We start from the raw sequence: 16890 nt of genomic DNA, 5'->3' as shown, positions 1-16890 counted from the left end.
ATTTCACACACGACCACATGATTTTCATGTTTTTTTATTAAGTACTACATAATCACGTGAAAACACGATTTAAAATGCACACATGTAAACATCATATACAAAAATATTGTGTAAAAATTACATACAGAAATTCAAGTCACTGTGGATAAGAGCCACATTTGAAATACAAGTGAATAATGTTTAGAAATCAAAAACATAAACTAATCAGATGTATATGTCACATATGTCACACATGCTGTATGTTGTAAGAAAATGTGTGAAAACGTCTAACAACCACATGTGCATATTTCACATGTGTAGTTTTCTGTGAGGGACAAAACTGAAAGAAATCCACTTCTACCAGATTTATCATGAGGTGTGAAATGTATTTCATCAAAATGTTCTTCTTTCTAGGCAGGCTATAAAACTGTGGACAGAAATTTCACCATTACACTAAACGATTCCTCTGAACTGTCTTCATCTAGTAATGTCAATATCACTGGTCGCTGGGCTTTTCCACTTACAGGTCATTATTTTCCTCTTTTTCTGAAAGTTAACCAAAACTGTAATGTGTACTGTAAATCATATTTATCCCACAGCTTGATTCATGACGGTTCCAAAACATGAGGCCAATAGAATGATCTGTGAATTAAAAATAATGAATTAAATAATTGTAATTGCTTTGTTATAAGAGAAATAAAACCTATAGGGATTTAGTAATAATCAACTTTAGATAAAAAAGTAAAAGTAAAGTAATTCCTCTCTAATACACAATGACAATCCATACCTAACCAACAATAATCATTATTAATTCATGACATTCCCCCTGTGAGGAAATCACACCCAGCTAGAGAAAGAGCTAGAAATTTATCGTCAATTCGGCTTAATTTGGGAACTAATAGAAGGTTTTACATGGGTAAAACACAAACCAGATACAACTTATGTCTAACATCCAAAGATTAGATAAAAGTAATGATATTTAAATGTCATTGAAGATATTTATATGTATGAGCAATGATTTTAATTATCATGTTATGTTTGTATGTGATACTCTCACTCTCTCTCTCTCTCTCTCTCTCTCTCACACAGATATAACAACAGCACCACAAGGTAAATATTCAGTGACAGTGTGTGCATGCATAAATGTGAAAAATAGCTCAGGTTTTAATTCAAGGGTGTCTGCCACCAGTTCTGTACAGCTGCCTTATGTACTGAGAGCCTAGGGTTTCTTACATGGCAGCATGACATCTTAATTGTTAGTGAACATGAATGTAGATTAGCTGTATAGGAGCCAATAGTTTGGTATAAAAACACCCTGTCAGCTTCCCAAATTAATAATGCAAAGTTTTATTCTGAAAAACTATTGATTTGGCAAACAAATTAGTAGAAAGTGATTGGTGTTTTGTTTTTTTACCCCAGTGCTTCCTCTGTCTAACCCTCCAAAAAAGTTAACTTGTTGAATATGTCAACTTTCATTAAAGACAAAGTTCTGGCCTAAATGCTGTCACATTACGGTAAACTTCTTTCTTCAATCAAGATGATTTAGATCAGTAGCAGATCTCCACTTCTTAATCATGTTGTGCCTTCCAGCCAATATATTTACATGATGTTGCAAGATAATTAAGAAGATTTAGATCTAACAATTAACTTTTTCCATGAGTATTATAGCTAACAACAATAAAATATGCCTCTAGTGTGGGAAAATTGGGGATCTTGTCCAAGTGTGTCTGAAAAAGCATGTGACAACTTCTAAAAAAAAATTGCATCAAGCCATGACACAGGGCTTGAATGGGAATTAAGAGACCTTCCTGACACTGACTTCTCCATGCCGTTGTAGACCTTCCCAGTTTAAGATCATTTTTTATTTTACAGACATTGCTTAAATGTTTTAATGAAACTTTTTCAAAGGAAATTTTTATTCTTGGTTTTAAAAATGTTTGAAGGAGGTGCTTTGAATGTCAGCTTGTCTAGAAAAGCTGGCAATATACACTATATTGCCAAAAGTATTCGCTCACCTGCCTTGACTCGCATATGAACTTAAGTGACATCCCATTCCTAATCCATAGGGTTCAATATGACGTCGGTCCACCCTTTGCAGCTATAACAGCTTCAACTCTTCTGGGAAGGCTGTCCACAAGGTTTAGGAGTGTGTTTATGGGAATTTTTGACCATTCTTCCAGAAGCACATTTGTGAGGTCACACACTGATGTTGGACGAGAAGGCCTGGCTCTCAGTCTCCGCTCTAATTCATCCCAAAGGTGTTCTATCGGGTTGAGGTCAGGACTCTGTGCAGGCCAGTCAAGTTCATCCACACCAGACTCTGTCATCCATGTCTTTATGGACCTTGCTTTGTGCACTGGTGCACAGTCATGTTGGAAGAGGAAGGGGCCAGCTCCAAACTGTTCCCACAAAGTTGGGAGCATGGAATTGTCCAAAATGTCTTGGTATGCTGAAGCATTCAGAATTCCTTTCACTGGAACTAAGGGGCCAAGCCCAGCTCCTGAAAAACAACCCCACACCATAATCCCCCCTCCACCAAACTTTACACTTGGCACAATGCAGTCAGACAAGTACCGTTCTCCTGGCAACCACCAAACCCAGACTCGTCCATCAGATTGCCAGATGGAGAAGCGCGATTCGTCACTCCAGAGAACGCGTCTCCACTGCTCTAGAGTCCAGTGGCGGCGTGCTTTACACCACTGCATACGACGCTTTGCATTGCACTTGGTGATGTATGGCTTGGATGCAGCTGCTCGGCCATGGAAACCCATTCCATGAAGCTCTCTGCGCACTTTTCTTGAGCTAATCTGAAGGCCACATGAAGTTTGGAGGTCTGTAGCGATTGACTCTGCAGAAAGTTGGTGACCTCTTCGCACTATGCGCCTCAGCATCCGCTGACCCCGCTCCGTCAGTTTACGTGGCCTACCACTTCGTGGCTGAGTTGCTGTCGTTCCCAAACACTTCCACGTTCTTATAATACAGCTGACAGTTGACTGTGGAATATTTAGGAGCGAGGAAATTTCACGACTGGATTTGTTGCACAGGTGGCATCCTATCACAGTTCCACGCTGGAATTCACTGCGCTCCTGAGAGCGACCCATTCTTTCACAAATGTTTGTAAAAACAGTCTGCATGCCTAGGTGCTTGATTTTATACACCTGTGGCCATGGAAGTGATTGGAACACCTGATTCTGATTATTTGGATGGGTGAGCGAATACTTTTGGCAATATAGTGTATGTCAACAGAAAAAATAAATAAATAAACAAGAAAACAGATCATTATAGCAGCTGCTTTTTCTACTCTAGTAAAATCCAGAAAATTAACTGATTATCAATACTATAAGTCTATAAGAGAGATATTTTCAGCAGGTATAGTGTCAGAAAACAGCACTATGTGAGGCGATTGATGAAGATTTAGTTTTGCACATTCTTTAATGAGTAAATAATTTGGGGTAATTTTTTAACAAATTCTTTATAAATAACAAATCTCTCTCTCTCTCTCTCTCTCTCTCTCCCTCTCATACAGATACTACAACTACAGCACCACCAGGTAAAGTTTTACTGATAGTGTTTATAAGGTATAAACATGTGAATATTATATCCCTATTATAGATGAGATTTGAAACACTTTTAAATACATGTTACTATTATAAAGTTAGAACACCATGGAAGAGAATTGTTAATTTGTGTCATTCTTTCTCTCATTCTGCTCTTCTTTGTCTCTTCATCAAAATGACATGAAGTGCCATCAACAACACCAGGTAAATTTTCACTGACAGTGTGTATGTACACAGAAATGTGTGAATTTTAATTTCATTCTCAAGATTTTTTAAAAGTACTGAGATTCATGAATGTGTACAGACAGGTAGTTCATCTTACTAAAGATAAAATTCTCTCTCTTATACAGACATGGCAACAACAACAGCACCTCCAGGTAAAATATCACCTAGTTATGGCATCACCAAGTGTGTTTATAGTGTTTATACAGCATAAATGTGTGAACTTTACATCCACCCATTATGTATCATCCTTTAACATTTCAGATGTGATAAACTTTTAAATACACACACTCTTGCTATAGCTGGCTGCCCCAACTCTGAAGGGAAATATAGCACATTTAAGGTTACCAACTTACACACTCAACATTCACTCTCAAAGGAAAAAAACAGAAAGGTTACAAGCTTCCCATCTGGCTCCTCAGTCCATACTAAAAATAATGCTGTCTTGAGCAAACCATGCATAACAAACAATCTGCCATACAAATGTAATGAACAACGCTTACCACACAGGCATTTGCACGGCATTCCGGAAATGAGGCTGACCTGCCCCTACTCGGCTGGTTTGACGTGAGACCACACCAAATGAATTAAAGTGACATGCATGAGTGGGCTTGGCTGCTGGTAACAGACCTGTATCACTACCGCTACCTTCCTCTGGGGATGCCTGCACAGCATCCTCCACCAAAGTGGCAGTGTTGGTTACTGACTCTGAGGGAGACCTACCCGTAATGGTACCTTCCTGAGCAACTAATGGGACCTCAGACACCACATAATCCAGATCCCCATCTTCTGGTTCTACCTCAGTCCTAGGTGATATCGACAATCTAATCTGCCTCTCCAGAGTATTCTCTGATACTGCCTCCCTATGGGCAGTATGATGTAAATGATGAACCTTACCCAGGTCACTCACTGGGACTCCACAGATCATTGATCTTGTGATGACCCCTAACCCCATAGTCTCAAAGATAGACCAATTGGCCCTCTCTTAAAAGACAATTTCCTTTAATTACCTGCTGATCATGTCCAGTCTTATGGCAGGTTGCTGCCATCTGCAGCCATTCTTGAGGACCCTCTATAGCAACCTGTAACCATGCCTGATGCTCAGCCACCAATTGATGGACTGCACCTGCCATGGTCTCTTAGACTCGACCCAGCAGGAAATCGATGGGCAACCATGGTTCTTGCCCAAACATTAAAAAGAAAGGAGACTCACCAGTGGCCTGGTGTGGAGTTGTGTTATAACAAAACACCACCTGCATTAGGCAAGACGCCCAGTCTCTCTTTCTTCAAGTGGGCAAAGTTCAGAGCAAATTGTTCAGGGTCTGATAGAACCTCTCACAGTGGCCATTACTGGCCAGGTGGTAGAGAGTTCTATGGGACTTACCCACCTGATAGAGGCTACACAACTGCTGTATCATTTTGGACTCAGAGTTATGGCCCTGGTCCGAATGAATCCTCCCAGGGACCCCAAACATAAAGAACCAGTCCTCCACCAAAATATGGGCTACAGTCTTGGCCCGCTGGTCCTTAGTGGGCACTGCCACTGTGAATGGGCTAAATACATCTGTCATTACTAATACATTCTCCTGCCCCAATTGGGATGGTTCCAGCACTGTGAAATCAATGGCCACTATCTCATTTGGACAAGAGGCCAAGAAATGCCCCATGTAACTGCAGGTGTCTGCCACATCTTTGGCTTGCTGAGACCACTCACATGCCTGAATCCAGTGGGCAACATCAGCCGACACACCTGGACAGTAGCACCACTGGCGGACCAACTCAAAGGTACGTTCCGTGCCTTGGTGTCCATGGTTCTTATGTAATTGGGTTACTACCTCAGACTGTAAAGTCATCGGCAGCAGCAAATGAAGCACCACTTCACCACCATCAGGACAGAGTACCCTGCGATACAATAGGCCCTCACTCTCTACCAACCAATCCCACTGCCTGAGAAGTGTAGCCACTGTCTTAGATAGAGATCGCTGCTCTTGTAGCTGTGGATGTTGAGCACTGTGCCATAACTTTAGGGCTTCCCCTATGTCTGGATCTCTCTCCTGCAATATAATAAGTTCAGACACAGACCGACTCAGCCAATCCTGCATAGCCCTTACTCTGGACACCTGAGTGGGTTCTACAGCCACTGGTCGCTTCAGCAACTCAGAGACTACCACTGCCAAGGAACTGCTCTCTCTCACCAGAATATTCTGTCAAATAAACTGTCAAATGCCATAACAGTGTATTTGCATTTTGGTTAGGTTTACCTGGCCGATACTAAACCCTCCTTTGCTCCGTAGCCCCAAGCTTAGCTGTGGCCAAATGACTCAATGGATTGTTATCTGTGCCAACAATACACTTGTGTCCTAACAAGTACTCACAAAATTTTTTGGCCATTGCCCACTTAAGGGCCAAAAACTCAAGACGCATGGAGCTATAGGTGGCGGTATTGTGCTCGGCTGGCCGAAGACTACGGCTAGCATAAGCAATAGGTCTAACCTTGCCATCAGCCTCCTGCGCAAGCACTGCTTCCAGCCCTGTATGGCTAGCCTCAACCTCCAAAATGAACGGTTGCATGAAGTCTACATATGCTAGGACATCTAATCTAATGGAAACAATGGAAAAAAAGTCAAATGAATAAAAAATACATGTGAAAACTGTATTGTGTAAATCATTTATTATTTACTCTTATGTAAAGTTCATGTGGATTTTCTGTAAGGGATAAAAATAGTTTTCTTTCTTTCCTTGTTCAATAAATAAATTATTTTCCCATACAGGTCAAGCCATCAAATGTACCTTTAAACATACAGTGTGATATCATGTTTGTTAATAAGTAGAAAATTAACTACTTGAAGTATAACTGGAGTAAAATACTTCAGGATTGAATTAATAATTTTGCAATTAAATATGTGTCATACATTTATAAATAAAAGATTGTATTCTGCAAAATGATTGTGGTATAATCACACAATCAAACAGTTGAATGCAAATGGTTAGTCCAGCAGCAAAAAATCCATATCCAGAGAACAGACTTTTGAACATTGCTTCATCAGACCATGTTCCTTTAACAGTGTACCCTCAGTCATTTACTCACTTAGTACTAACATGCCAATATTTCCTAAGTGGCCACAAACTTTATTAAATTCAGACATTCATTATTAATGAAACTTGTTTTTTTAAATAATAAAATTAATAAATATCACTCATTCTCTGCCTCATATCGTCTTTCTCTCTCTAATACAGCTACAACGACAACTCCATCAACAACCACACTAGGTAAAGTTTAACTGACACAATGGCTACATTATATATATATATACACACACATATTATATATATATATATATATATATATATATATATATATATATATATATATGTCTTTCATGGTTCTTTCCTGTGAGCCATCTCATCTTTCCTGTGTCCTGTACTGTAAATTGGCTGTCCCAAAACTAGAATTTTTGGCCATAACAAACAACTGTAAAGGGGCCAAGTTTTGTCATTGTCTATTAGACAAAAGGAAAAATAAATCCTAAATATCAATAACTATTTCTTCATAATCTTCTTCTTCTTCTTCTTCTCTCTTGATCTCTCTCTCTCTCTCTCTCTCTGTCATACAGATTTAACAGAATAACTATTTTAACAGCGATGGTTGTAAAACTATCTTTTATTTAACTTTTTACTGTGGATTGTGATTAGAAAAAAGGGAAGATAAATATTAAATATTAATAACTGTTTCTTCTTCTTCTCTCTCTCTCTCTCTCTCTCTCTCTCTCTCTCTCCCTCTCATACAGATACTACAACTACAGCACCACCAGGTAAAGTTTCACTGAGAGTATTTCTATAGTATAAACATGTGCATATTATATCCACCCATTATATGTTTGAGATTTGAAACACTTTTAAATACAAGGTATTAAAAGGTGGAACAACATGGAAGTGAATCATTCATTTGTATCATTCTTTCCCCCTGTCTGCAATTCTCTGTCTATTCATCAAAATGTCATGAAGTATCAACAACAACACCAGGTAAGTTTCACTGACAGTGTGTGTATACAGAATGCATATGACACTTTTTTAAAAATACAGAGATTTATGAATGTGTACAGATGGGTAATTCATCTTCCTGAAGTTAAAATTCTCTGTCTTATACAGACATGACCTCAACAACAGAACCTCAGTAAAAGATCACTGACTGTGTTTATACATTATAAATGTGTAAACTTTACATCCACCCATTATATATCATCCTTTAACATTTCAGATCTGATAAACTTTTAAATCTGCATTATTATAAATTGTGGAACAACACTGAAGATGTTCTTAAAATCTGAAAAATCTGAGAAATAAATCCAGTCATACATGTGTAAACTGTATGTCTAAATCATTTGTTATTTATCAAAAATCAAAATCATTGTCCAGGCATGCATTATGCTAAACCCAAAAAGAGAGATCCATTGAGCAGAATTTTGCACCTTCATCAGACCGCTTTCCTTTAACAGCCTACCCACTATCATGTATTTACCTACTATTAACATGTCAGTATGTCCTAACAAGCCAAGAAGTTTATTAAACTCAGACTTTCATTATTAATGAAAATAGTTTTTTTTTTTTAAATAATAATAATATTAATAAATATCACTCATTCCCTGCCTCATACCCTCTTTCTCTCTCTAATACAGCTACAATGACACCTCCATCAACAAACACACTAGGTAAAGTTAACTAACAGCGTGTCTATATATATAAAGGTCTGATCATTTAGGGTTCTTTCTAGAGAACCATCTCAGCTTTATTTCCTGAGTCCTTAACTGTAAATTGGCTGTCCTAAATATTTCTTGTGTACAGAATGCTGTTTTCTTTTTCTCCTGCTATAACAGCAATCAACTGTTATTAGATTATCCTTACTATGTTTTTCATATAATTATGACACAATTATGACATAAGCATCAACATCACAATTACACAGACAACAATATGTAGACAATATTAGCTGCATATGTATTTTCTGAACTCCCTCAAACAAGGGTGCAGAGAGAAAAAAGTGAACTGTGAACTTCATTAGAACTGTGCCTCAGCCAGCCAGGTCATCTATTGTACTCAGTTATCAAGATGTCACTTGAACTTACTTTTGCCATGGGTGGAATATGTGTGGCATTTCAGTCTCCACAGTATCAGACACTATCAGTCTCAACATATACTGTAGTAGTTTGCTGAGAAATTTTGATGAGGTTATGTCTTTCTGCTTATCTTTCTTTTTACTGTAGCATCCTGCCAGACCCTAAACTGTGCTTCAGATGAAGTCTGTAGGCAGATAAATGGAGTTGATGGCTGTGCCTGTGGTTACAATACAACGAGCAGCCCGAATATTTATGGTACATTTCCCATTTTACTATTGTTCATCCCCAACATCAATACACACACACACACACACACACACTGTCTGGTATTGGACAGAGTAATGTTATTGATGTCGGAGTGATTCCTAATGTAAATTGGTAGCCCATGCTTTATCTGCTGATGTTACGCCCCTAAAATGAATGTGGTTAAAATTATTAGCTGTAATTTTTCCACATAAGCTTTTCTGCATTTCTCTGAGAACTAATTCCACAGTTTTGTGATTTTGTCCTCTATTTTTCCTCAGATGCCATTGAAACATGCTCAGGTAGTACTGGATCACTGTCTCTGTCTCGCTGTCAGCTCTTTGAAGCTGGATATTCTGCAGATGTTCTCCACCTTAATGACCCAAGTTGCAAAGGGGAGGTCCAAAATAACAGGCTGGTCTTCAAATATGACAGTAATGCCAGCCTGTGTGGTACAACTCTGGAGGTACCAAACCAGCAGCACTATTAAAATCACTGTATTATTTTAAAACTTGTTAAAACTATACACTTATAAGCGATATAACACAATCCATTTGCTGGACTTAGTTAATAAATATTGCAGTCTGTTAAACTGCAGAAGATGAATATTTGACTTTATAATTAGGCAATATTTAATTTTTAATTTAAAATTTTAAAGGTAAATTAAGGCTTCATGATGGAATTATGTGTTCAAAAATTCAATACAGATTCTCTAATTTCTGTGTTACTTTAGAATAATGGCACACATGTCATCTTCAAGAACAATGTTGGGACAACTAATATGACAGGTTTGATCAGTCACACTGGTGGGTTCAACATTGCCATTTCCTGTGTGTATCCACTCATCCAGAACATCTCCATGCCCACCCACATTGAAGTCACAGGAAGGTATAAATTTAGCTGCAGTGTCACAGCTTACAATAAACAATATTTCTTCCCTCTACTAAAGTTGCTGAAGTCTTGAGGTTGCTTTAAAACATTTAGAGCAGCAAGGAACATATTCTTTTTTAATTTCAGCTGTTCTCAGTAGTTTCAGTTCTGTTGCATCATTTGACATTTTAATCAATAATAGTAAATTAAGAACAATTCAGATAATTAACTATTCATCCAAGTAGTTACATTTTATGTTACATTTAATTCAAATATTAATATGATTATTTTTTAGTTAGAGTTGCATTTTAATAAAAAGCATATCATAACTAACTAACTAACTAATTATTATTATTATTATTATTATTATTTAGTTTTTAAATGCATTTATTTCTGTTCACAGTGAAATTAGCAAAGAACTGTCTATTGAAGGCACATACCAAATCCTCATGATACCATATACCGATGCTACATTCTTGGTTCCATACTCTGGCAACGTTACCCTACAAGTGAACCATCAGATGTATATAGCAGTGCAAGTGGATCAGTTTGACAGCACTCAGATCGCTCTTGTGCTGGACAACTGCTGGGCCACACCAGTCAACCAGATGGACTATTCAATCCGCTGGAACCTGATTGTTAACAAGTAGGTGAAAAAAAAGAGACTAAAAATGAGAACATGTCTTTCGGACCACTTACGTGAAAGTAATTTCTTTCTCCAGGTGTCCGAAACCCAGTGACGGCTCGGTGTCCGTGTTGCAGAACGGTGTCTCCACATCCAGCCGCTTCTCTTTCAGCATGTTCACATTTGCTAATTTCTCCCCCAAGATCTACCTGCACTGCCAGGTCCACCTCTGTTTGCAGAAGACAGGCAACTGTACACTGGTAAGTTTTCCAAGAGACAATTTAAACAGTTAAAAATGAAGCTTTAAAATATCAGAAATTCCATTGGCATTTGCAATTTACGCATTAATTTCCCTGTTTTTCATTTCCTCTCTCAGCCATGCCTTCCATAAATTTTCAGAAGATGCTGATATGTAGATTTCTACTACTCAGTTGCATTCAAGTTTGAAAATGCTACCATTTTAATTTGTTAATTCTGTTCTATGTTTATTCATTAATCACTGTTTTGATTCAATAATGATTAAAAATAATATCAAAATTCTTACTTTTTTTTATCACATCTTGTAAGTGATTGTACTCCTCTGTACTGCCTTAATCAGTCAAAATAAAGCTCTCAAGCACTTTATTTTTATTGCTTTTATTATCTTTATACCTCAAATAAGTTATATTTATGATTTTGTCATTACTTAATAATAAAACATTTAATAGATTAAAAATGACAAGTATTTAAGAAAAATTACAACACAAAGGCAAAAAGTGAAAACAAAACATAAAAATAAATCATGCACAAAAATGCACATTGTTTAATTAATAAAGCAATTCAATAAATGTTCAATAAATTTCAATAAAAAGTTAAATAAAAAATAAAAAGATTTTTTTAACCCTCAAATTGTCATGAAAATTCAACACAAAATATTTGCTGTACTGAGCAGTGACTAAAAAGATAAAAAGGAAGTTCCTATTAGCAATAAGCCATTGGTTAGCATGTAGCTATTTTAGGTCAATCTAAAGAGCTTGAACCTGAAGTGCATATTATATACTTTTATATCACCAAGTGTTTGAGCTTATTAGGAATAATCTATCCCCAATCTATGGGGAGAAAAACAGAATAATTCCAGCTACACTGTAGCTCAGTACTAAAGCTTTGTAATCTTAACCTTCAGTGTGCAAATTTTCTTCTTTTTCTTCTTCTTAATACTTTATAAATAAACTTACTTAATACTAATCAATAAGAAATTGGAAATTACCTAACTGTAAGTAAGTAGCATTGATTACCATTAAAGTTTATTGTACTAAAGTGCAACAGATGCTAGCTATTCTATTGAAGAAATAATTTATTTTGAATATATTTTGAAGAAGATTTTGAGATTACATTACCACCCAAAGTGTCTTATTTTTATATAACAGCACTGTCTGCTTGTAAGATAAGAGAGGGGTTTGTATCTTGAAGTTTCTTAATTGGATGGCTCATAATCATAGAGAAAAGCTCCTTAAACTTCACGATGATAACATCATTCTATCTCTTCATGCAGACAATAGAAAAAAGAAGTGGCATGTACAAAATGCAAGATGGGACTAAAACAAAGTAAAGCCAAACACTCAGAAAAAAATGAGAGTTGCGACCTAAATAAATATTATGAAATAGTCAAAATAAATAAATATTTAAATAAAAAGAAACTAATCAAAAGTCAGCATTTCGACTGCAAATAGATGTAGGCTGTGGTGATTCTCATCCACATTTTCGTTCTGTGAAAAACCTATCCATCATTTTTTTTAAATATTTTACATATTCCTTTGTGTAAGGTTTTAAGTTTTTGATAAACACAACCTTAGCTAGAAACCCATCATGGCACTGTCCTTGTCACCAAAAAGAAAATGTAAATTTTTACACCAAACAGTTCTTTCCTCTAGGATCCTCCCAAAGAACTAATCCCTGAGCTTGACTGTACATCCTGATTAACAGTGACTGACGTATTTTCAAAACGTGCACAGATCAGGGACAAAATGCAAAGTAGTTTAGAAAGTGGGTTATTTTAAGTTTAGAAGGTGGATTATTTCATCAGAACTCAAATTTTATTTTATAATTAAATACAGTATATTGGGCACAAGCATAAGTTTCTGATGTTTTGATACAACACATTTGCACACACAAAGGTTTTGGGACATAAGGAAGCTATAAGGAATGATGTCCCTGTTTCAACACAAGATACTTCATAATATTATTATTATTATTATTATTATTAATTTATTTATTTATTTGAACACAGTCATCAGTTGCTGTTTGTCTTATATTTCATGAGCTATAAGGAATGATGTCCCTGAGTCAATACAACAAATTTCAGATTGGTGTTGCTGAAAGGCAAATCCCCGGAATGGACCAAGTTCATCCGCAAAAGTATTTTGTTTCTCTGTTTTCAAATAGATTTGTACAAAAGCATCTGCTAAACAAATACATGATAAAGTGATAGAAATTGACTGGCACGCTGACACATTCACGGGGGAGCTAAAGGCTTGGTCACACTACAAGACCGTGGGCAGATCACTTTGCTGTTCAGACTTCATGACTTCACTGTATGTCTTTTTGTCCTTGTGGTGTTCACACTACGCGACGCTTCGTAAATGATCCACAAGAGGGCGTCTCACACCACACCATCTGACAACAACTCTCGTCACTCAACGCCGTCCCCAAACCACGTTTTGTCACGAAAACACACGCGACAGGTGGATCCGGAAATGACGCGAGACTTTCGGTAGAGGTTTGTTTTGAAAATGGATGTCGGCAGGAGTCTCGCTCTAAATAAATGTTAATTTATTAAAATAAAGGTTGTGTCCACACTATTCTTGAAGCCATGTTGCTGCTGCTCCTTTTCTTCCGGTGACCTCAACTCTGTTGACTTGCTCTCTCATTGGCTGGAGGTCGTAGCTACAATTGACACCACGTGATGTCCAGTCGGCCGACTGTCCCAGATATTTAACATGCCAGATATCTGGATTTTGTCAGCGAGCCTCTTTGATGCATCGTTGAGTAGATCACACATAAAGATTGCCGAGCGCTGATCACCCGCTGATTTTCCCACGATCACAGACCGATCTGTCGGCGAGCTCGTTAATTTACAAATCGGTCTTAAAATCCTGTAGTGTGAACTAGGCTTTACATGCAACATTTTTAAGAAAGGCCCTTACCTTGGGTGAAAAAAAAGGAGACGTGATTTGAAGGCTAAAATTCAAAAACGGCCACTTAAATGGGATGACGTCACGTAATTCCTCTGATTGACTGAACAATTTTACCTTAATCACCTCTCTTGTTGACCCTTGTTCTGAAGTCTTCTCCAATTATCTATTACCAGGGGCATTTTTATGTAAGATTGTTTAATAATAAACGCAATTTAACACAAATGCTATGCAACTTTAGAAACTTTCATTGAATCTTTTTTCTGACTCCTTTCATTAAATTCATGACATTTTCTCTTACACAGGTATGCCATGCAATATTATCTCTTTTACAGCTCGTGTGTGAAGCAGTGCTGTGTAGATGCTTTTTTATTATGATTATTTTACAATAATCTATATTTGTCACGGAGGCTCCTACCTCAGCCTCACGACCATGCCCTCAATCACCGGAGTTCTGACACCACACCTGACACTCATTATCACACACTATTTAACACTCTTTTACCACGGCTAGTATTAACGTTACATGAGTTTCGTATATGTTACCTTCCTGAACCCTGTGGACTTTAAGCTACAGCTCCTGCCTCGTCTCTCCCTGTGTGGACGTATGTCCTGTTCTCTATGTGCCTCCCAGATAAGACTCTCTTTAAGTTACGTTTTCAGTTCGTCACCTGTTTTGCACTGTTTGGCTGCACAATAAAGGCACTGTCACTTGACTCACCATCAGCTCTCCTGTCTCTGTTCCTGGGTCCCTGTGACAATATTGTACTTGCACCTCTTATTTCATTCCTCATTTATGCTGGCACTACTGTATGTATTGTTCTTTGTTTTTTTACAGCTCCTCCCCTCCCCTCCCCTCCCCTCTCTATTTCTTTGAGGGTGGAATCATCAGAGAGTACCTGAGACTTGACTTGACTTTAGCGAAACAGTCAATTACCATACTAGTATTTATAGTGTTTAGAATTCCTTCTTCAATCGACAGAACAGCCAAATGCAATATGTATATATTAAATATACTATATATATATATATATATTCTGGCCCTCTAAAACCAGTCCAATTTCTCATGTGGCCCTTTCCTAAAAATAATTGCCCACCCCTGGCCTAAGCCATGAATGTATTTTAACTTAAATACTGCATTAGTCATGATGTTCAGACTGTAATGTCAGTCCTTTAACAGTTTATATTTTATTTAGATCTATCTTTAGGCTTATTTAATTTAAGGCTTCTGTACGTCTTAGGTATGGAATAATATTCAAAAGGGTCCAGACAGTGGGCCTCCTTTTTGACACAACATATATTTGTTAGCCTACTTTTATAAACGGTGTTAACAATAAAAATTAGAAGTTAGACTACTGAATAATATTTTTTTATTGACTGTTTTTTTTTTTTATTGCTCTCCCATTCAAGGGCTGTAAGGTATTTTAGTTGCGTGGTGTGAAAATGGTACTGTGCAGACCGATAGATGTATGACATTAAAGTATTGCGAGATTGGTTTTAGAGCATGTTCGAGCGCACACTTTCACGGTATTTGGTGTGCGTGCATGTGAGTGTGTGTGTGTGCAGAGACGGTTTCAGTCAAAATGGCGTACAGTAAACGGCAACAGTGCTCAACTAAAACAATCAACATTTACTTAATGCCTCTACACTCCCGTGGCAAAATTCGGGATAAAACATTCAGGGCTAGATTAAAATCATTCGGGGCGCGAGCCCCTGTCTATTACTACCAAATACTTACAAAAATTTCACTAAATCTATAAAAATAAAAGAAAGAAACTTCTTCAGGCTTGGATGTGAAGAAGCAACCCGGCTTTGTTGCAGAAAACAATAACACCAAAATTGGCACTCAAATTACACAGCTTCAGGCCTGTTGCGGTCAAGTGCACCCCCCCCCCCTCGTATAAAAATCCCCTCTATTTATACTAACATTCTTACCCCTCCTATCGCTTATTTGTCTCGTGATTGTTTTGACTCATTAGGAAACTTTTCTGTTAATTAATATATCCTATAAAAACAACCCCTTCTTCCTATAGCCTCTGTTTATCTTTTTATATAACTGATGACCCTGTGGATACCAATTGCTGACCTTTAAGTCAGGCATAACTAGGACAGTTCCCTGCCAGAGGACTGGAAGGGGTGCTAGAAGGTAAATTGTCGGAGCCTGCTTTTCTGTTTGTTTTCCCTTGTACTTTGTGCCACGCCCTCCCTGTTGTTCTGCCTTCCAGTCACCTGTTCCCCATTTACCTTGATGTTTTGCCATTGTGTGTTTTTTGCAATTTTGTCACTTGTTTTAGTTATTACCAGCCACTAGAATGGTTCTTTTCCCATTCTGAATTGACTTTGACTTGGCCACTGACCCGCCAAGCCTAAAAACACAACCACCTTACGAGTATACCAGCGTCATCTCTCTCCTCAACTCTCACACGACTTCCGTCTCCGAACCAGACCTGTTTTTGCCACGAGAATCTTACAGCTCACCCCCACACCTTCTACCTAGGTGAATTCCCTCTGCTTTGTGCACTCTCTGTGACATACCTTGATTTTTTCACAATCGTATAGTATATATATGAATTTTTACTCCTAATTTTAATTTTACATTCGGTTGTTTTGCTCTACTATGAGTCTTGTATCTTATTGTTGTCATATCTGAGGGTTGTTATGACTTTCCTCTCTCCTATACTCAAGGATTCTGTACATTCCATTGCTAGCTTATATTTATCCATTAGCGAAGACATACACGTAGACCTTGTTGACAGACTTTTCTCTCCTGAAAAACATGAAACATGGTCATAAGATGTGGGTGCGAATGTGGCTATGGCTTGGCAGGCCCCTCCGTCGTACCCTGAGATGCTGTCTGACAAGCAGTCACCTGTGAGGCTCGTGGCAACTGAATTCAACCGCCTCTTGTCTGGTCTCTTGGCCTTCCTGTAACTGCTGAGGCTTCCACTCAAACTGAGCCTGATTCCAATGGTTTTCCTGAAGTCATCAATCTCACTGGGCCCTCTTCCTCCTACTATTCCTCTGATCACTCTCCAACTCCTCCAGCTCCTCCGGCTTCCCCAACTTCTCCAACTTCTCCATACCTGGCTAATGACTAGGCGGACAATTGC

The 16890-nt window shown here is 37.8% G+C and overlaps 2 protein-coding genes across 6 annotated transcripts in view; both read left to right on the top strand.

The window, feature by feature from the left end:
- The window catches only part of LOC131363798 (alpha-tectorin-like), a 33688-nt gene extending 22468 nt beyond the window's left edge, over positions 1-11220 (top strand). For 2 of the 3 annotated variants that reach the window (XM_058406670.1, XM_058406668.1), the window contains 15 exons: positions 394-505; positions 1069-1089; positions 3506-3529; positions 3723-3740; positions 3887-3913; positions 6996-7028; positions 7547-7570; positions 7764-7781; positions 8435-8467; positions 9020-9127; positions 9397-9581; positions 9849-10003; positions 10389-10631; positions 10708-10870; positions 10987-11220. In XM_058406670.1, the coding sequence (XP_058262653.1) occupies positions 394-505; positions 1069-1089; positions 3506-3529; positions 3723-3740; positions 3887-3913; positions 6996-7028; positions 7547-7570; positions 7764-7781; positions 8435-8467; positions 9020-9127; positions 9397-9581; positions 9849-10003; positions 10389-10631; positions 10708-10870; positions 10987-11001 (1179 nt within the window). In that variant the 3' untranslated portion in view covers positions 11002-11220. The remainder of the gene's footprint in view (positions 1-393; positions 506-1068; positions 1090-3505; positions 3530-3722; positions 3741-3886; positions 3914-6995; positions 7029-7546; positions 7571-7763; positions 7782-8434; positions 8468-9019; positions 9128-9396; positions 9582-9848; positions 10004-10388; positions 10632-10707; positions 10871-10986) is intronic. The other variant, XM_058406669.1, reaches the window with a different exon arrangement.
- A 2157-nt stretch (positions 11221-13377) lies between these two features.
- The window catches only part of LOC131363797 (uncharacterized), a 52633-nt gene continuing 49120 nt past the window's right edge, over positions 13378-16890 (top strand). For all 3 annotated transcript variants that reach the window (XM_058406666.1, XM_058406667.1, XM_058406663.1), the window contains exon 1: positions 13378-13630. The gene's annotated coding sequence lies outside the window, so the exon portion shown is untranslated. The remainder of the gene's footprint in view (positions 13631-16890) is intronic.

This window comes from Hemibagrus wyckioides, linkage group LG13 (assembly GCF_019097595.1).
Source record: "Hemibagrus wyckioides isolate EC202008001 linkage group LG13, SWU_Hwy_1.0, whole genome shotgun sequence".
In the NCBI taxonomy this organism is placed as follows: domain Eukaryota; kingdom Metazoa; phylum Chordata; class Actinopteri; order Siluriformes; family Bagridae; genus Hemibagrus; species Hemibagrus wyckioides.
This window is presented reverse-complemented; position numbering and strand designations above follow the sequence as displayed.